We start from the raw sequence: 21688 nt of genomic DNA on the forward strand, positions 1-21688 counted from the left end.
TTTGTAGCTGTACACAATAAACCACATAGGAATAAGGACTACATGTTTCAATTTAATGTAATTTAATGAAACTTCTATCCCACTTTTGCTCCTTTGAGCTTAAGGCTTACATTGTTCTGTTCTTCCCTATTTTATCCTTACAGCAGCCTTGTGAGGTAGGTTAGGCTGAGAGAAAAAGGCAGGCCCAGGGTCACCCAGTGAGTTTCATGGTGGAGCAAGGATTTGAACCATGGTGACCCAGGTTCTAGTCCAACACTCTAACCACTACACCATACTGTCTACTTTGCAGTTATTTTGTACCTAGTACCTAATTCTGCCTTTATGCAGTACGACAGAATAAGCACTTTTCTCTCAAGCTCGCTTGAATGGGCATCAAACAATACTTTCAATGCCAAATTAAAATCCACGATAAACCTATGATAAAATATTTGCATGCCTATCTTCCCATAGAATTGTATATGTTTGGCATATACACATACGTATGTTGTTATTGACAGAGTTATAAAAATATTGTGAAACTAGAATGCTGTTAAACCTTTTATTTCTATAAAGAGGTCTTCTCCTGCTGTGGCACAACAAAATGAAATTGAACATGCTATTAGGCCCAGTTTACCATCTTAATAAACATTTTGGAAATATCATTAACTTTGAATGGAGATCTGCTGAATCAGAGCAAGCGGAAAAATATTTCCTTAAGCAAGAGTTATTCTGGATTGTTACCAGGCAATAATGGTATCAGAAGCTGTGTTTATAACATTACTTTATAAATAATTAGTGTTTGCATTATGCATTTAAAGAGCTTTTATGAAACAATGTATCCTAGTTTCCTCTCCTCTCCCTTGGCAGAGTCTAATTATTAAAGATGAGTGTGTAATTCAAATTGCCCAGGGTGAGCCCTCTTATTTTCTGTTATTTAAATTTTGGTCCAGTACATCGGCTTATCATATCGTATATCAACATTCCCCACCAGGCTAAACATATTTTGTTTTCCCACTACACTAGAGTCTTGCCTTTTAAGGGGAGGGAGGGGGAAAGGAGAATGAGCTTTAATTAGTTTGGGATCAAATTCATAAATACGTTCTACAGAAAATGTAACTGGACTTCCTTGCAGCTGAAGTGGAAGGACTCAGCTCAGTAGCAGAGCATGTGTCTTGTATGCAGAAAGTCCCAGGTTCCATCCTCAAAATCTCTCGTTAGGACTGGAAAATACTGGGACCATGCTAGGATAGATGGACCAAATAGTCTGATTCAGGATAAGGCAGCTTCCTGTGATCTTAAGTTAATTTGTTTCTACAGTGGCAGCATACTATTCACAAATTTTAGCATTGCACAAGGTGCCATTGAAATTTGAGAGCCCAAAGTCTGCTACCGTGCAAGGCCAAAACTTGATGCCCCCCACCGAGCCCAAAGCTGCCTTCCCAAAGCTGGGTAAGCAAGGCGCTGGGCTTTGAGAAGAAGGTGTAAGGGCTCTGGAAGAGTCCTAGAGCCCTTCTGTCTCCTTCCCAAAGCTGCCAAAAGCTAACTAGGCTTTGGGAAGGAGGTGGGGAACTCTAGGACCCTGCCAGAGCCCTCACACTTCCTTCTCAAAGCAAGGGCTTACTAGGCTTTGGGAAGGAGGCAGGAAGGTACCCCCTTGGCTCAGCATCTGGGGGTGGGGGGTGGAACCAGTCATGTTTCCCTAAATCCATCTTCTGCAACTCTCATTGGCCCCACCCAGCAATCCTGGGAGATGTACTCTAAAGTGTCTGGAGTGTACTAGGTTGGCAGAGCCCGCCATATGGGTTGAATCCAGATTTAGTCATAAAGTTCCATAGATTTCAATGGGTCTACTCTAACTATGACTTGAGTCTGAATCCAGCCCTATGGGTGAAGTAGCCTTCATAGTGGAAATCAATATACAAGCAGGCAATTCTTTTGGACTAAAAGGCCAGAGTTAAACAATACCGAGTCTCAACGAACCTGAAAATAGTGCTACGAATCTTGCTGCAATTTATAGTCACGGGAAACCTGACAAGAAGGGACAGATTGAGAGCCACCCTATGGTTGAAGGAGCAGGTGTTCTCCTCTTCCCCACACACATAATGCTGCCTTTGGTGTGGGCATTCCATATGGATGTGCCGTTGTGCAGGTGTCAAATTCACATGAATCCTCGCCTTTGGAAGCAGAAGAATTTCACAAATCTGGTATTTGTATGACTGAACGTTCTATGATGCTTTCTGGAACTGAAAAACAGCAAGGTGGGAGGTTACTGTGTTCAGAAGCAGAATTCTGGCTATATGTGAGGAAGATTTAGCAACAGAAAAATAACTGGATGCAGCCTTCAAATAAAGGGTTGATCGCAAAGTAGGACATATTGCCACACTACCATCCTAGTGACTTGACTGTCACCTCCTAGAGAGGCACATCTAGAACCCTCTCTGATAGAGGCCTTTGTCCTATTGGATTGCCATCCACCGTAAGTCAAAATCAGGTCCACCCGGAAGAGAGCAGGCATATTTACTCAGAGATTAAAGAGAAACAGGTCACATCCACGCCATACATTAATAGCACTATTTTACCACTTTAACAGTCATGAATCCTGGGGTTGGTGGTGCTGAGAATGACTAGGAGACCTCTCTCTTCCCCTCACAGAGCTTCAATTCCCAAAGAGTTCCCTATGAAGAAGGATTGATAAAGCACCCTACAAACTATAGCTCTGCTACAGTTCTTTCCTAACAACTCTCAACACTTAGCAAAGTACAGTTCCCATTATCCTTTGGGGGAAGCCATGACAGTTAAAGTCGTATCGTGGGGCATCTAAATGCATGGTACAGATTTGGCCATAGTGTGGTCATGTGTCCTACTGGAAAGAGTTTTGTCCTCTGTTCCAAGGTCTGTCAGAGGATAATCCTGTATTTGAAGGCATCCTATGTTTGAAAAGCACTCTAGTTGAAGGCTGCATTCAAAATAACAAACCAGACCAAGGGAGAGCAGGGGCCTGGAAGTTTCCTCTTAGCAGGCTGAGAAGGCACACTGATCTCACTACGGTGAGATGCAATGTGCTTCTATTTAAATTGTAGGAATTATTTCTAAACATACAGGTGTGGGCATAAAAAAAGCATATGCAAATTTATGCAACTCTTCCTCTTCTTTTGGGGATACATTTTGGTAATGCCACTCTGCAATGGAATGAACTTTCATTTTCCTTCAGGAGGGGAGCAGAGAGATTGTGTGGATGAAATCAAATAAGCCTGGAAGAATAACGATCTATATGTTTCGATTTCAGGATTTCTTCAGCAAATCTGATCCATTTCTGGAAATTTTCCGGATGAATGATGATGCCACTCAGCAGCTCGTCCACAGGACTGAGGTGAGAAATGAGCCCGTTTTGAAATCAGCTGGGCCCAGCTGTCTATGGCAAGGAGGAGAGGGCTCTTTTTGTTTTTACTTACATTGAACTTTATAGGATGTTCAAAAGCAACCCTCTTTTACTTTGTTTTGCATTATTGTGGCCCCCCTCCCTTGGTAGGCTTGTAATTTTGTTGTTGTGGGGGAGATTTAGGGTCTTTTGAAATAATATAAACTACTAGACCAGGGGTCAGCAAACTTTTTCAGCAGGGGGCCAGTCCACTGTCCCTCAGACCTTGCGGGGGGCCGTACTATATTTTGGAGGGGGGGAAAATGAACAAATTCCACCAATAACCCAGAGATGCATTTTAAATAAAAGCACAGATTCTATTCATGTAAAAACACCAGGCAGGCCACACAAATAACTCAGAGATGCATTTTAAATAAAGGGACACATTCTACACATGTAAAAACATGCTGATTCCCGGACAGTCCGCAGGCCGGATTTAGGAGGCAATTGGGCCGGATCCGGGCCCCGGGCCTTAGGTTGCCTACCCATGTGCTAGACTTTTAGTGCTTTACCAGTGTCTTGTGTGCTGGGGCTGCCCTTCGGACAATGGCACTGCTGCTGCTTACAAGGATATGTGCAGGGACTATCCGAGAATGGCAGCAGAGCCAATCCAGTCTCACTAAGTGACAGTGATGCCAATGTTGGGTGTGTGTGTGTGTGCTCCTCTGTGGCACCAACCACTCATGACTGGTGGTAGCATGGATCCAGCAAGACCCGCATAATATCCTGTCCCCATGTAGTTGAAGAGAAGTAGCCTTGCTGAACAGGAACAAAAGGAAACACTTTGCTCTGGCTTGGAAAGAAAGCAGTACCCCATTAATTGGGAGGATGTGTTTTGGCACCTCATTCCACTTGGAAAGGGGACTACACTTCAAAGAAGTGATCTAAACAAAGGTGGATGGGAGGGGGAAATAAAAAGTCGTATGAACCTCTTGGGCATTGCTCTGTGGAAGAAGAGGCAGTTTTGCTATTCTGCTCTGTCACGTCAGCAGTCCTGCGCTTCAGTAGCACATTAAGCATGTGCCTGGCCTCAGGAGAAGTAAGCAAGCAATAGTAATTCACAAAATGGTGCAGTTGCTGGGGGGAATGTAGCTATGTCAGGGTCGCAGCCATGTATTGGATAGTACCAGTCACGTCACAAATGATTAGCAGCCCACCTCTTTCCATTTCCCTGCTCACGTGATCATTTGGGGAAGGTTATTCAAGACTTCCATTGAGGCTCCTCAAATTGTACGTTTAAAGTGATGGGTGGTGGGTGCTTTCTCTCCCCTTGTTTCTTAATCCATCTTTATTCTAGTGTTTCCACAATAGTGAGCTATGTTGTTGCCAACAGTACTCTGAAATATATATTTTTTTAGCATTTGATGAAGGGCGCTCATAGCAGCCAAAAGGTTCCCTCACAGAAGTGATTCAGTAGTCAAGGTGAGAGGTGGCTGTTTAAGTCCAAACAGATATATAGCTACCAGTAGCCATTATTCTGTGCATCACCAGTCGCATTCAGATTCCCAGAGCCAGAAATGTCAATCTGAGGGACATTTGTTACTTCCCTATTTCCTCCAACTGGGACGCGGGTGGCGCTGTGGGTAAAAGCCTCAGCGCCTAGGGCTTGCCGATCGAAAGGTCGGCGGTTCGAATCCCCGCGGCGGGGTGCGCTCCCGTTGCTCGGTCCCAGCGCCTGCCAACCTAGCAGTTCGAAAGCACCCCTGGGTGCAAGTAGATAAATAGGGACCGCTTACTGGCGGGAAGGTAAACGGCGTTCCGTGTGCTGCGCTGGCTCGCCAGATGCAGCTTGTCACGCTGGCCACGTGACCCGGAAGTGTCTGCGGACAGCGCTGGCCCCCAGCCTCTTAAGTGAGATGAGCGCACAACCCCAGAGTCTGTCAAGACTGGCCCGTACGGGCAGGGGTACCTTTACCTTTTTATTTCCTCCAAATGAGATAGACATTCTTCACTCCTCACATACCATGCTATTTAGCAAGCGTAGGCCTTCTTGAGCTGCTCCAAGGGGAAAGCTTACCTAGGCTTGCAGGCAGCTCCCTTACCTGAACCATGTACCACTGCCATAGATAGGCTTTCAACTCCTTTGGCAACAGGTAATTCTCCTCTCTCTGTTCATATACAGGGTGAGTCTTTTAAAAGAGGCCCCGTGGAACATGTGTAGTCTGTATCCATGGGGCCTCTTTTAAAGGACTGACCCTGTATGTGTTTGCCCATATGTTAGCAAAGCAGCTTCGTTGCCGCTGTCACTCCTTGATTCCATTGCACAGTGCTCCAACAATGTTGGCTGGCTTAGATCATATAACAGGGATAGAAGATGGGGGAAATTCCAGTGTTTAATTGGAAAGCATGGTCAGTAGTTAGGGGAGTGTGAATTCCCCACACACAGCTAGTAAATTTGCCCATAAAGCAAATTTATTTTCTCTGTTCAGATTGTTGTTTCAGACTTTTCAATCCTTATCTTGTTTTCCCATTTTGTGTTCTGTTTTCTCATTTTGTGATGTACAATCCGTTGGGTTTGTTTGTCTTTTAACTGACTTCCACTGATTTTAATGGACTTTGGAAAGGCGTCAAAAGACAGAATAAATTATCAAATAGAACATAACAAGAAGCATGCTCAATATTATGTTGACTTGATTGCCTAGCATATAGCCACAAAAAGTATACCAAAAAATGAATAATGCCTAAAGATACTGTTTCTTTTGCTCAGTTGTTTTTTTTAATTGTGATAATAGAACTTCATTTGCAAGTGATAATTATTGGTGTTTAGCATTTTGGTTTTGAAATATGTTTATAGTCCTTTCCTTCTCATTCATAGGTGGTGATGAATAACTTAAATCCAGCCTGGAAGTCATTTAAGGTGTCTGTAAATTCACTCTGCAGCGGAGATCAGGATCGCAGGCTGAAGGTCGGTGGTCTCTTATCAAGTGTGGAACAAGTTTTTTTTTCCTATTAAAAAAACATTTTCTTTAAAAACTTTGAAATTAAAGACTGCCACTAAACACACACACACATCCACTCCTTTGACTTGAAGTACATCATCTTGCAGAATTATTTATGCTTTGGCAGTTTGAATTGAAACCCACACAGCAGTACATTTCCTTAATGATTGTGCATAATATTGTAAAAGGTCTCTCGGTGTAACACCACTTAAGCCAACAAAATTGAAATATTTCAGAAAGCAAAAATAAGGGGCCTACGTGTGTCAATCAGCTTTGCAGGCATGCTGCTCAAAAACTGATCTATCTAAAATCCGAACAATATTAGAGCAATCGGGCTGTGTTGTTCCCCCTATGCCCTCCTTTCACATGAAAAGGGTTATCTTCAGGTCAAGTGAATTAATACAAAGAGAAAATAGCTTGGTCTAAAACCACCCTGGAGTTTTAATGTGAGTTTGGGCTCAGCTCTGGAATCTGATTCTGGAGCTGCAGGTCTCCTGATTCCCCCAGAGACATGTAAGCATCAGTGGGGTGGGGTGGGGTGGGGTGGAGGCACTGTGTCCATTCCTGGTTGAAGGCAAGTCTAGACAGCAACACACAGACACACACTGCATGTGCACACAAGATCTATGCATATCAGTTGAGGGAGAGGGCTATTGCCCTCTCTTTTTCTCATCAAACAATCAAGCTGATCAACAGGGAAGGGTCAATTTTCACCCTTCTGCCCTGTGCCCACTTGTCAGGAGCCGGAGCCAGTTCAGCAATAAAACACCCGGTGTCAGTGAACTCTTTATTCAAAGAATCCAAAACAACTCAGACCTAGCGATCGCAGCAACTCTTCTCATTAGGTCTTGCCACAGCGAGGCAGTTGTGAGGATTGAAGGTCCCTGCCTTCCATTGCTCTCTAAGGCTTCTCCTCCCTTGGGTCCTTCCCCAGCCACCTGAGGCTCCTTCATCTCGTCTCTCTTCATTTCTCTGTATGTTCTGGGAGACCAGGGGGAAGCGGGGCTGGAGATTCCCTGGATTCTTCAGCAGCCTGCTTCATCTCTGTCTGCTGGCCACCCTCCTCTCCTGCCTCAGAGTCTGGACTGCTCTCTGCCACAGCCTCTTCCTGCTCACTAAACCCTGTTGCCTCTTCAGCTTCTGACACCTTCTCCTCCCAGTCTGCCCCCTCTTCTCCCTCTGACCACTCACCATTGTCCCACCACCAATCCCCTGACTCTGAGCCTTCTTCCTCTGGGGGTTCCCCAGCTGGTGTCTCCCACCACTCCCATTTCCTTTTCTTTTTACAATCACCTGTAGGATCTTGGAGGGCAACAGAAATTATTTGCTTGGGATGCTGGATGAGCCCCTTGACTTGGGGGTTAGCCAACCCTTACCAAAAGGACGCCCGAGTTCTCCTCAGTTTTTTCTTGCCTGTAGTGGAAAAGCCAGCTGAAAGGGGCTGCAGGGCCCGGCAACTAGAGGTGGGGGAGGCAAACCTAACCTAATTCACACTTTTCGAAGCAAGGTGTGAACTGAAACACAGCCTTTTATTGAAATTCACACTTCTCCAAATTTGGCAGTGCAGTTCCCCAGCCAAACACCGTGTACAAAAGTGTGGATACTAGTGTAAAGTGTGTGGATATAAATGGCACATTTGTGGAAATAACATATGAAAATGCATGATAATGGGGGGGGGGGTGTCGCTTTCAGAAATGTGTATATCTCGCAAAATTGCAAGCAACATTGTGCATGTTGGGATAAATTCATACTCCTGTTGGCTGTTCTGCCATAACGTTTACAGTCTTTTCTACTCTTATAAAGGCTCCGTAAATGATTTGGAAATGTATGGTTCTAAGCCTCCACAAGTAGGGGTGGGGACAACACTCTCCCCACTGCAAACGTTGCAGCTGAACTCGTGATCCGAACTGGCTCATGTCCCCTATGTCATGGGCAATGGTTACTACAATTCCCCATATATATTGCAAAGGACTCGTCGGTTTAATTACTAGTATAGATTTGTGTCAATTAATCTGCCTCAGAGACACTTTGAAGATCAAAAGACAGTGTAAGCGGCGTCTATTAGCTGGTCTAATAACTTGGATTTCTCAGGAGATGTGCTATCAGGGAAATAAAATAACGGCACCGCTCTTTGGGTCTCCACGGACTCTTCTGTTTTAGAGACATGGCAGGCTGAGGGTGAAGGGTGACAATGAATAGCTCCTGCCCATAATGGGATGAGGGCGTTCCGAGCCTCGCTCTCTCTGCTTGGCTGGCTTCTGGCAGGCGAGCATGTTCTTTCAGCCTGACAGGTGCTTTTTCTCCAGATCACTGCCACAGCCCCACTGTGTTTTCGGAAACAGAGCAGTTACAGCCTCTTGACACGCTGATGAGTCTGCAGACCTGGGCAGAAGATGCAGCAAGTAAACAAACGAATGATGCCGGACGTCTCGAGTCCCTGAGGCTGTGAGCCTTTTCAGAGACAGTGGGGGTTCCAGAGATTGTTTCTGCACCTGATCGTGGTTGGACAAAGGAGAAAGAAACTGATTCTCACTCCCCACCCCACCCCGGGAAATAAAGGAGCACGATTGCATAGTTGGAGTCAGGGGGTTATTGTAGGAAGGTGTACATAGTGATTTAGGGACGTGGGTGGCGCTGTGGGTTAAACCACAGAGCCTAGGACTTGCTGATCAGAAGGTCGGCAGTTCGAATCCCCACAACGAAGTGAGCTCCCATTGCTCAGTCCCTGCTCCTGCCAACCTAGCAGTTTGAAAGCATGTCAAAGTGCAAGTAGATAAATAGGTACCGCTCCGGCAGGAAGGTAAACGGCGTTTCTGTGCGCTGCTCTGGTTTGCCAGAAGCAGCTTAGTCATGCTGGCCACATGACCCGGAAGCTGTACGCCGGCTCCCTCAGCCAATAAAGCGAGATGAGCACCGCAACCCCAGAGTCGGCCATGACTGGACCTGATGGTCAGGGGTCCCTTTACCTTTTTACATAGTGATTTCTATCTTATGAGCTACTTTTAAAAAAAAAATTAAGAAGGTGGTTTTATAAAACAGATATGGTTCTATACATGGAAATATTAACCACTTCAGATACAGGAGGCTCCCCATGTCACAAGTATGCCTTCCAGGTCATGGAGTGAACAGACACCACAAATCACAAGCTAACCCCTAATCAGATTGCCTGAAGTGGGCAATTATTTGCAGAAGAAAGGGAGAGTTCTTGGGAAAACATATTATTTGGAGAGGGGGGGGGGAGCTTCCTAAGTACAGTGGTACCTCGGGTTAAGTACTTAATTCGTTCCGGAGGTCCGTTCTTAACCTGAAACTGTTCTTAACCTGAAGCATCGCTTTAGCTAATGGGGCCTCCTGCTGCCACTGCGCCGCCGGAGCATGATTTCTGTTCTCATCCTGAGGCAAAGTTCTTAACCCGAGGCACTGTTTCTGGGTTAGCGGAGTCTGTAACCTGAAGCGTATGTAATTCTAGCTACCACTGTAGCTGTAAGTATCCAGGTATATTTATTTAAGCATGTGAGATGGGTCCATTAGAATTTCATACAGGGATAGCTGTAGTGATGCCCTGATATGATGATCATTTTGTTTTTATTGGGGGTTTTTAAATTTTGTTTGTTATACTGAATGTTTTAATTATCCCTTGTTTTGTGTTTATCCTTGAGTCTGCCTCTTATTAACCATGTTTCACATACAAAGCATTTTCGGTGTGTTTGGATTTATTTATTTTTTGCAGGGCCTTTGGCCACAAGCAGTACAAGTTTAAGCTAAGACTTAAGAACGTCTACTCCACTGTTCATTTGCAGGACAGTTTCTGTTCTTTGCTTATTCTGAGGTTGGAAAAAGAATGCTCACCAATAGTTCACATCCATCATTATTAGTAATGAAAGATCAATATTAGAGAGCTGAATGCATTTATTACTTTGAAATTAACAGAGCTTGTGATCTACGGAAGCTCCTTGATATGACATTATTCATATCCCCTCTTTTGATGTCCTGAAAGCCAAAAGATTGTGTCTTGCTGGTGCCTAAAGTCTTTGTGCTCATTGCCATTTCCTGGTTTAGATATCAGTGATACCATCTTCAAACAGAAATGATAAAATTAGTTTCTGCTAAAAAGCATTTGTGTGTGTGTGCAAATCTGCCTTTTCTGTCTCTCACTTATAAAACAAAGCTGAAAAGCCTGTGTTCCGTTTTCTCTCAATTTGAACTTGCAAAGGACATTTGCAATTCAAAGTGTGTAGGGGTGACAGTTTGGTTCAGAGCCTAGATTCTCTTAAATTACCCAGACCTGAAGAGTATTGGAAAATTGGCATCTTTAAAGACAAATGATCATAATATTACATTGGCAATAATGGCTGTATACTCCAAACTGACTGTGCACTCACGGAATCCCTGGTGTGAGTGAGAAGAGATAGCTCAGAACTAGGAATGGATGGGTTGATCTATTTCTGACCTGTCTCAGTTTTGTGCGCACTCAGTCATAAGTCTGTTCCATCCCATTTTTGCATTCATCTGTGATTTTTAAAAGAATCCACACCAAAACCCCCCGCATATTTACGTATGAATTTAATTTTGGCGAGAAAATACAATCAAAATCCATGAACATGAATTTCTAATCTTGTTTTCTCTAAAAGTGTGCATTTCTAGATGTGTTTTATCCTAATATGTGGATTTTATACAAGATTTGTATTTATTTATTTTTTGGAGCTGAAATCTACATTGCGATACTCTGATAACCCCAAAATGAATGGTAACTGCATTCCGACCTGCACATTAGTTTGAGAAGTGCAAACCAGGTAGCTTCAGAACTAGCAGAGAACTAACAAGCTACATAGAACCATGTGGGGTCTACAGCCTGCTGGGACTTGATTGAGCACAGGAAGCCAACTTTGTTCCCTCTCCAAAACACCCACTGAACACTTAACTTTTTCAAAATCTCACTTTCTGTTACTCAAACATGGTCTGTAATATATCCAAGAAATCTGGCTCTAAGGGTCAAACTATATTGTTGTTATTTGCACCCATCTGTCTCAAGAGACAATGGAGTGCGCCTCTAGAGGGTGAAGACAAACCGCCGGAGAATCACAGCACCTGCTGTGGCTGCAGAGCCTGCTAACTCATAACTGCTGCCTCCCATGTGAATTGACCTTTCCGGGGCGCAGGCCTTGGCAGTGTTGTATGGAGTATGCCCACATGACAAGACCTCCAACCTTGACCTTGCTGGTGTGGACCAAATACATTTGGCACTAGCCTGGCTATAGGAGTTGCTAGAAGGAGATATACAAGGCACCATCCAACTGTCTTAGGCACTCCACTCCAGATTTGTGGAAGGTTTATTCCTTAGCCTTTTCTTCTCCCAAAGATGTCCCGCAAGGCAACGGTTATGGATTGTTCCTCAGAGTTTACTCCCAAGGCCTTTCTTGTGAAAGGGTATAGCTGCCTGGTAGCAGAGGTTTAAAATCAGAGTTTTCCTTCTCCTAGATGGGCTACCTTCCCAGGTGAATGAGCCCCATCTGCCCCTCATTTTCCTCTACAGCACATGCAGTAACTTGCTTCTTGACTGTTGGACCCAGTATTGGGTCTAGCTATATAACTGGATCAAACCATATAATACTAGAAACACACAATTTCATGTATATTGTATTTTAAAAGAAATAGCACCAACGGCAGCTTCCCTTCCTTAATGAGCTGTGGGTGGGTGAGGGGGAGAATTTTCACCAGGATCTTGGCACTAGGTGGAAGGATTTAAACCTCTCCCTGCACACCTGCTTGTTCCTTTTTTAAAAAAAGAAGAAATTGCACGTGTCTTGTACTGTCTAGTTAGTTTACCCCTCAGTTGTATGGCTTTGCCACAAGTATTAAGAGCTTTCTGACTTAATAGAATCATATCATATCCAAAGTTAATGAAGGGAGCAGAAAAATCAAGAACGCCCTTCCTGTTTCTAAAAACGGAGTTGGAATCCTGATGAGATGTTGACATCGTAGCCATTCTCAGCTGAGGTTAATCTCTTGTCCAGGGGAAGAAAAAACCTGGCTTTAATTTGCCAGGTGGCTTGCTGTATAATCTTTCTTGTAGGAGAGCCACTTGTGTGTAACTCGCACTGTAATTTAGGTTTATGGCAAACGTTTTGAAATATTCTTCTTTCGTATTGTGGCCTGCCTTCTTCTCCCTTCTCACAACGGATAGCAGTGCCATCGGTCTTAAAATATTTATCGCCGGGGGGCGGAGCAGCCAAGATGCCCATGCAAAGGTTAAAGGTAAAGGGACCCCTGACCATTAGGTCCAGTCGTGACCGACTCTGGGGTTGTGGCGCTCATCTCGCTTTATTGGCCGAGGGAGCTGCTGTACAGCTTTCGGGTCATGTGGCCAGCATGACTAAGCCGCTTCTGGTGAACCAGAGCAGCGCACGGAAACGCCGTTTACCTTCCCACTGAAGCAGTACCTATTTATCTACTTGCACTTTGACATGCTTTCGAACTGCTAGGTTGGCAGGAGCAGGGACCGAGCAACGGGAACTCACCCCGTCACGGGGATTCGAACCACTGAATTTCTGATTGGCAGGAGCAGGGACCGAGCAACGGGAACTCACCCGTCACGGGGATTCGAACCACTGAATTTCTGATTGGCAAGTCCTAGGCTCTGTGGTTTAACCCACAGCGCCACCCGTGTCCCAAACAGCCATCTAAATGGAGATGCCCTGATCTGCTGCCATGATGAGAAAGCTTCTGGTTGCCCCAAAGTCTGTCCCCTCTTCTCCCAAGCAATTGTAAGAACTTAACTCTCCTCCTGCAATGCCGCCATTTTAGAGGCAGGAAGGAAGATCACACATGGTGTGAGTAAACATCTGGGAGCTTTTCTTCTCCCAAAAAGTATCCAAGAAGTTCAAGAGGAGGGGTGAGCAGGACGTAAGAAAAAGAATGGGGTGCAGGAAAATAAGATGGTGGCAGAGGGTGGGGTAGGAAGGATCAGGAGGAGAAAAGGCAGGGTTTACAGGAGATGGTTCCCAATTGCATCTTCTACTGGCAAGTTAAATGAATACCTTTTATTGCTTAGAGACATTTCAGTGGAATCGTATTTAGTCTTCTGGTTCATTGATACTCCCAGTGTTAGTTTATGTGTCAGTTAAGGGATGTTCACAACATGTATTACTTTAGTGCATCGCTTGTTACCATTGTATAAACTCAGAAGGGTGCATATTCCAGGTGCAAAATGTTGGCCTGGGGAGTCTGCTTTAACCAAGCCTTTAATTTCAGACCTGCAATTATTATGAGAGTAATTGGTCCTATTTGGGCAACCTAGGTACCTGGTAAGGTATTCAAGACTAGCAGTTAAATATCTAAATTGGATGACCTATTTCCTCCTGCTGTAATTAAATTGTAAAATTTAGACAGAGGTGATTGAAAGCCCTGGTGCTACATTTTCTCTATTTAGGCCATCTCCGCCTCTCTTTATTTTTTTACCTCTTTTAAAATGTGTTTAAGCCAATTCATTCCAAGCAGGCCTTTATAAAACAGTGCTGCTATATCATGCCCCTTTCCCTCAAATCCCGTGGTTTGTCTATCACCCAAATAAACTTTTCCTTTCCTGGCTGGGACTGTTGGAAGATCCAGTCCAAAATTTTCAGAGATGCCAGTTTAGCTATAGCACATTCTAGACATAAACAATATTTTGCCCCATTCTGCAGACTACAGTCTGACACATTATCAGTAGCTGAACAGCATTATTCTGATAAGCAATCATATCAACATAATGGTTTTAACATTTTTACAGAGATATCCCAGGCAGTCAAATCTATCGCTTCAAATCCCAGCAGGACTTAATATTTTCTGCGGGCTGAATTAACAAAAGAGCAATGAAGGGCCTCGAGACATACAAAATTGTCCATTTAAACATTACTGCCATTAAGCATTCTCGATTTGCCATGTTTTTAAAAAGGCTTTTTAATCCACCTGAATAACCAGGTCTTCTACAGAGAAAAAGGGAGACTAGGTGAGATTTCACAGTAGGATCATGAACAGGATGACTGTCTTCCATTTTGCTATAATTTTCAGCCAGGCAATATCAAATTACTATTTTTGAAATTCACCATATGGTGGCTTGTCATATGATGTTTTATAATCTAGTACGCTTATTTTCTTGGCTCAAAATAACGTGTGTGCTGAATTAGCAGAGAAAGGATCATAAGTGTATCTTTCTTTTTTCCATCTTTAAAATATTTTTAATTGAATTTTCTAAATTACATTTCAAAGTATTCATTTAAACAACCTTAAATTAATGACTTCCATTCTTCTCCTTCCGTGCTTCATTTTGCATACCATACATCCCTGCATATGTTACATGAACTAAACCATTCAATATTCCATTGTTACATCCATCAAAATTTATTTACACTGTTGAATTTATCTTAATGCTACAAATTGTGTTTTTAAATAAACACAATTTTCACCTATATATTCAGTAAACATTTTCCAGTCTTCTTTAAACATGCATTCTTCTTGTTCTCTTATTCTATAAGTTAATTCTGCAAGCTGCACATAGTCCATCAGTTTAAGTTGCCATTCTTTTTTGGTTGGGACCTCACTCGCTTTCCATTTTTGAGCTAACAAAACACGGGCCTCGGTAGTAGCATGCATAAATAGCCTTTTTCGACACCTGGGAATTTCCCTCTGAATTATCCCCAACAAAAAAGACTCTGGGTTGTTGTTGTTTTTTAAAATATACTTTTAAACATTTTGTCCAATTCATTATATATCATATCCCAATACAGTGGTACCTCGGGTTAAGTACTTAATTCATTCTGGAGGTCTGTTCTTAACCTGAAACTGCTCTTAACCTGAAGCACCACTTTAGCTAATGGGGTCTCCTGCTGCTGCTGTGCCACCAGAGCACGATTTCTGTTCTCATCTTGAAGCAAAGTTCTTAACCTGAGGTACTATTTCTGGGTTAGCGGAGTCTAACCTGAAGCGTATGTAACCTGAAGTGTATGTAACCCGAGGTACCACTGTACTCTTTTATCCTTTTACAAGTCTACCACATATGGTAAAACGTGCCCTCATAAGTGTATCTCTGTGTAGCAGCCATGGAGGAAAAGTCTACATCCATTGGCCTTCAGCTCACATTATCAGGCCTTGGCTTAGTCTATGTTGGGCTGCATCTGGGGTCTGGTTCAGGTACAGGCTTGTGAGCATCAGAAGGAATGTGTCAGAGACTGGTTGGGGTCAAGCACCAGATCAGGCAGATGAGTCCAAGAGGGCCGGTGAAATAAACGTTATAGCGATGCTTTAAAAAATATTCTTTGGGAATTTCAATATGAATTACACACACACCATTGGAGAATGTATGTAGTAAATTCTTTTTTGTCTTCTGTTCTTCGTGATACAGTCCCTTGGATGGAAATTGAAGCCGGATTCTGGCCAAACTTGATTTCTTAGCACACAGAACTTCTCAGTCCTGGTCCTTTGCTGCTCTCTTGCTTTTACTAGTCCTAGTACAGTGTGCAGCACTGGCCTCGTTGTCTTCGAAATCAGGATGTGCTCTTGGGAAATGTGGGGTGGGAGGAAGGAAGGAAGGAGGTATGGCCAAATCAGCTTCTCTTGTGGGGGGCAGAGAGAGGAACTGGAGTGGTTCCAATAAGTAGTGGCCCTCCTAGTTGGGATTTGTGCTCAGATAGGTCATAGGAAGCTACCCTATACCAAGTCAGACCATTGGTTCATCTAGCGAAGTATTCACTATACTTTGTCCACAGACAGCTTTCTGGGTCATGTGGTCAGCCTGACTAAACCGCTTCTGGCACAATGGGACACCGTGACGGAAAGCAGAGTGCACGGAAATGCCGTTTCCCTTCCCACCGGAGCGGTACCTATTTATCTGCTTGCACTGGCGTGCTTTCGAACTGCTAGGTTGGCAGGAGCTGGGACAGAGCAACGGGAGCTCACTCCATCATGGGGATTCGAACTGCCAACCTTCTAATCATCAAGCCCAAGAGGCTCAGTAGTTTAGACCACAGCGCCACCCATGCCCTCCACCTAACACCAGCCTTTCCACTAACACCAGGCCTGGCTGCAAACCATGCAGTCCACTAACAGTGGGCCTGATAGCAAATTGGATTGATGACCACCTTGTACATCATCACACCTCCAGTACACAATGGTGGAAATAAAGCTCATGAACAACGGCTTGTGCCTAATACTCAACATGACTAAACCCTCCACGTTTTCTTTAGATGTGTGCTTGATGTGTTAATTGTGAACCAATCCATTTTCTGCCTCTTTGAAATCCATTTCTGACTAGGCCACTGTGATCCTGTTCTGTCTCAGACCTCTGAGCTGGTTTCCCTCCCAGCATTCTATTAACCTCCCCATCCCTTGGTTCTGTTCACTATTACCATTTATCTTCCACAAGTCTCTTATCAACCCCTCTGTCGAAATCACCTTCTCCGCCAAATTTCTGTTATCTGCTCTGACAGTTAATATCTGGGGGAAGTTGCCAGGAAGAGTTAAATTAAAATCTCTGGCTGCTCAGACCTTTTAGAAAAAAAGATTATGTGCCAATTAAATGATAGGAACGGCGCTGCTTCTGGGAAGTCTGGGAACCAAGACAGAACGGAGAATAGTTGGGAGCCAGCATGGTCTGTTTGCTGGTGCCATCGAGGCAGGGCTTGGGGGGCCCCTCATCAGAAACAGCAGGTGCACCCCCAAATGCGTAGAATCATAGAATTGTACAGTTGGAAGAGACCTCAAGGCTCATCTAGTGCCAACCCCCTACAATGCAGGAATCCTGTCCACAGCCGTCCCTGGATGGGCTCAAACCTCCAACCTTTGGGCTAGCTGCCAGATGCACTGTCCTATCGCACTGCCTGAATATACTTGTCAGATGCTGGTGTGATGGCCTGGGAATCCGATTCAGAGGCTGAACCTGAGTCCCAGCCTGCACAGGAGTCCCCGCCTCCAGGGCCGACTGAGCCGGGGCAGGTGCTTGAACCTGAAGGGCCCTCACCTTAGGAGCAGACACCAGCTGAATCCACTCTGGCTCCGGAGGTGATCGAGGACCCATTACCTGCAGGTGCTCCTCTCCCACCCCTGTCAGGGAAAGGTGAGGTTGCCTCTGGGTCCAGTAACCCTCCAGCCTCTCCGGAGCTACAGAGGCTCAGGGAAGAGAAGCAGAGGGAACTAAGTTTTCACAGGAGGAGTGCTTGCCTCCAGGCCAGGAGGGACGAGTCACCTGTGGGCCGGGACCGCCCTATTCCTCAGAGGAGATAAAGGCCAGTCAGCCCAGTCCTAGGTTGCGGGAGCAACATCGTTGATAACCTGTTCCTGCCAGCACTCTGCCCTTCTCTTCTGGAGTTCCTGACCACGCCCGGCTCCTTTCCTTGGACCCCACTTCACCCTTGAAGGACAGCCTCCATACCCTCAACCTAGGACCGGACTCAGACCATGCCACATGGTAACCTCCCCCCCCCCCCCGGGACCAGCACAGCTGGTGTGGTTGCTCAAGAGTAACAGGCAAGACTCCGACCTGTTTTTTCCAGGCTTTATTCTTGGTGCAAACTATTTACAGTGAAGAGCGTTCCTAAGTTCATGTCTGGCTCAGTTGCTAGCAGAATCTGGGAGTGGCCGGTCTTTGTACCTCCCCCAGCATAAAAGTCGCGTCACCCCCAGCCTTTTCCTTCCCTCCCTGCGCCAAAGCTTACTGCACAGAATGGGCGCTGGCAGGGGCGTACTTCCCGCCTCTCCGGTTTGCTCAGGCTCGGTGTTGAGGCTCTTCCTACCATCCCCTGGTCCTACCACCTCCTCCCCACTGGAGGAGGGGCTTTCCTCCTCGCCAGAGGAGGAGCTGCTTTGCAAGATTTCCGGAGGCTCCCTATAAGACAACTGCCCTTCCATCTCTTGTCTCTGAGTTGATGGCAGTTCCCTGACAATACTAAACCTTGTTATTTTCTGCAAACAATCGCTAGAAATTTGGAGGAGCGTATTAATATGTGCATGATTTGACATCACTTTGGGGACTGACATGAGATTCATGATTTAAATATTATTTGCCATTTTGGCTGCAGGGCAAAGGACCTGCAGCTGCATCAGAAGTGTTGTGCCATCATTTGTGATTGTTTGCCATCTTGGACCATTTTATCAATGGCTTACTATATCTGATTCTTGGGGGCAAGGAGGGCTTATAAGAATATTAAGTACAGATTCTCACTTCCCAGGCTTGCATCCCGGGCAGGTCATTTCAATGCTGCTAATGCAGCAGTTTGACTTCACCACTGGAGGTGCACTCCCTTGTTTCTCAGGACAGAGGGATGCCAGCAACTATATGATGTATGTTGTATTTGTCATGTTCAATTATGGTTAGTACATGGGACACGGGTGGCGGTGTGGGTTAAACCACAGAGCCTAGGACTTGCCAATCAGAAGGTCGGCGGTTCAAATCCCTGTGACGGGGTGAGCTCCCGTTGCTCGGTCCCTGCTCCTGCAAACCTTGCAATTCGAAAGCACATCAAAGTGCAAGTAGATAAATAGGTACCGCTCTGACAGGAAGGTAAATGGCGTTTCCGTGCACTGCTCTGGTTCACCAGAAGCAGCTTAGTCACGCTGGCCACATGACCCAGAAGCTGTACGCCGGCTCCCTCGACCAATAAAGCGAGATGAGTGCCACAACCCCAGAGTCGGTCATGACTGGACCTGATGGTCAGGGGTCCCTTTACCTTTACCTATTATGGTTAGTGTTGTTTATTGTTTGTAAGCCGCTTTGCAATTCACATGAATGAAAAGCAGCTTAGAAATCTAATAAATCAAAATCAGGTGAACTCTGTCACTGGTACATGGTTTTCCATGTGGCAGAGGCCTTTCCTTGCACTGGAATCCTTTATCAGTTCATTCCTAGATGAAGCTTCTGATCCTTTCATGATCTCCACCTCCATGTTAATGTCTGCATCACTACTCTAGACCAAGAATGAGACAAGTCCCCTCTTTGGGGTTGGTGTCTGGGTCACCAGGTGGCTAGTGCATGAAAAAGAGAGATAGAAAACATTCAAGGGGGATGTGGTATCTGAGTTATCATATATATACAGGAGGTAGCATTTGCTGAAGAGACGAGAACAAACAAAGAAATTAAAAAGAGAATAATTATTGTTAAAAAACAAAACAAAAAACTTGCCGAGACATTTTGGCAGCCTTACCAGTTGAGTGAGAGAGAATCTGAAAACAGTGTTCGCAAAAGTGGCAATCATACATATGTTGCTTTTGTTGTGTTGTAGAAACAGTGGCTTATATTGCAGGAAGCTATACAACAAAACATTGATTCACAGGACCAGATTCTCACTTGGTGTAATTAGAACTATGCTGTGTTTTATTTGGCACCAGCAGGCCATTGAAAAAAAATGTTGCCGGTATTCCCTGTTCTTTAAAAGGCTCTTGTCTTACGTCTATTCATGTTTTACACACCGTGTGTGTGCGCGTGTGTGTGTGATGCCACCGTTCATAGAACTTTCGTTGTTGGTTTGCATTAGAAGCAGGGAGGTCTAGAAAAGTGTTGGTAACAAAACTTTAGCAACAGCTCCCCATTTCAAGTATAATGCATTGTTTCGGGCAGTGTTGATGGTGTGCAGTGTCCCAGACTTCAGCTCTTGTAGCAGATGCAACAGCATGTTTCCCCCTTCTCCCCTTGCAGCCTCCAACCCACAAATCACTAAGAACGAAGCAGTTGACCCAGAGGTTCACTAAGTCTTGGTAATGTGGCAGGATGGCTTCAGCCACAGTTGGATGAGCATGGAAGCATCTCATTCTGAGGAGTACAAAGTATTCAGAACAGTGCAGATGCTGTTTGCACCTCTGTAAAGACGGGACGTGGGTGGTGCTGTGAGTTAAACCACAGAGCCTAGGACTTGCCGATCAGAAGGTTGGTGGTTCAAATCCCCGCGACGGGGTGAGCTCCCATTGCTCAGTCCCTGCTCCTGCCAACCTAGCAGTTCAAAAGCACATCAAAGTGCAAGTAGATCAATAGGTACCTCTCCGGCGGGAAGTTAAATGGTGTTTCTGTGCGCTGCTCTGGTTTGCCAGAAGCAGCTTAGTCATGCTGGCCACATGACCTGGAAGCCGTACGTCGGCTCCCTCAGCCAGTAAAGCGAGATGAGCAACCTTCAAAGAAGCAGCCAATAGCCACTTGGTGTGGAACATTTTCATGTCAGAGACAGCTGATCAAAAGTGAATGAGTATTCTGGGGTAGGGAGTAAACCCTCATACCAGTTCATCCGTATTGTGCAAATTTCTCTTAACAAACTCATTTTTATATGCAGTTTTGACTACACATTTTTGCAAACTATTTTCTCTAACTTAATTCATTTTTATATGTTATTTTCATTAACACCTTCATGTGGGCACAACACTTCCCTTGACCTGTGCTATTTTGTAAACAGGGACTGGAAAACTGTGTTGCAAAATTCAGATAAGTGCAAATTTTGAAGGACAGTTGTGCACAGATTTGGTAGATTCAGCTTTTAATGTGTACTGAACATCCTTTATCTATCTAACTTGAATATAAAACAATACACAAACCAAAGCACAGCCGTCCTTTGAAATTCTCCTAATTTTGCAATGCATTTTGGCAGACAATCGGTACAAAAATGCATATACTAGGGTACAGTACACCAGTGTGTCTATATGTGAAAATAACAAATAAAATGCATTTTATTTCTGCTTCAGTCGGTGGAATTGCCACTACTGCAGGTGCTACAAAATGCATTTGTAAGAACTCAGTCATTCGGTGTGGCAACACCAACACTTGGGGAAATAATTCCCTGCCTATTAAGATCAAGCTTTGCATTCCTGCCAAAAACATTCTTGTTTAGACAAGCCTAGAAATAGTGTTAGTTTTTTAACTCCTGGTGTGTTTTAATGTTTTTTAAAAAAGAAAAATCAGAAAAATCCTGGTTTTATTGTTCTATCTTTTTGTAAACTACTTTGAAGTTTTCATTACAATCAAGCAGTGTATAAATTTTTGATAAATAAGCAAATAATATTAGGAAAGAATGTATGTATTAGGCAAAATCACGTACAAAAATGAGAAATCAGCATATCATGAGAAATCAGCACTAAAATACTGATGGATTTTCATGAGGACTTTTCAAGAAACGAATTTGCAAATGGATGTGGAAATATTGGGAAGTGAACTTTAGATTGGAAAAGTGACAAACTTACAGGGAACCCACAGATTTGCTTATCCCTAACAGCATATTCTGTAAACTGGTACGTGAATTCACATCAGTTGCTGTTTGGTTTAGCAGCCCACTGTATGTAGTATACTGACCTGGGGTGGCAATGAATGTTTATAGCCAGTTGTAAATCTCTTGCATAATAGGCA

General features: G+C 44.4%; 1 protein-coding gene across 4 annotated transcripts in view; it reads left to right on the forward strand.

Moving 5' to 3' along the window:
• Positions 1-21688, forward strand: part of CPNE4 (copine 4) — a 199372-nt gene that overhangs the window by 131628 nt on the left and 46056 nt on the right. For all 4 annotated transcript variants that reach the window (XM_083404983.1, XM_083404982.1, XM_083404984.1 and 1 more), the window contains 2 exons: positions 3266-3349; positions 6213-6302. In XM_083404983.1, the coding sequence (XP_083261109.1) occupies positions 3266-3349; positions 6213-6302 (174 nt within the window). The remainder of the gene's footprint in view (positions 1-3265; positions 3350-6212; positions 6303-21688) is intronic.

This window comes from Podarcis tiliguerta (genome assembly GCF_965153285.1).
Source record: "Podarcis tiliguerta genome assembly, chromosome: 12".
Classification (NCBI taxonomy): Eukaryota; Metazoa; Chordata; class Lepidosauria; order Squamata; family Lacertidae; genus Podarcis; species Podarcis tiliguerta.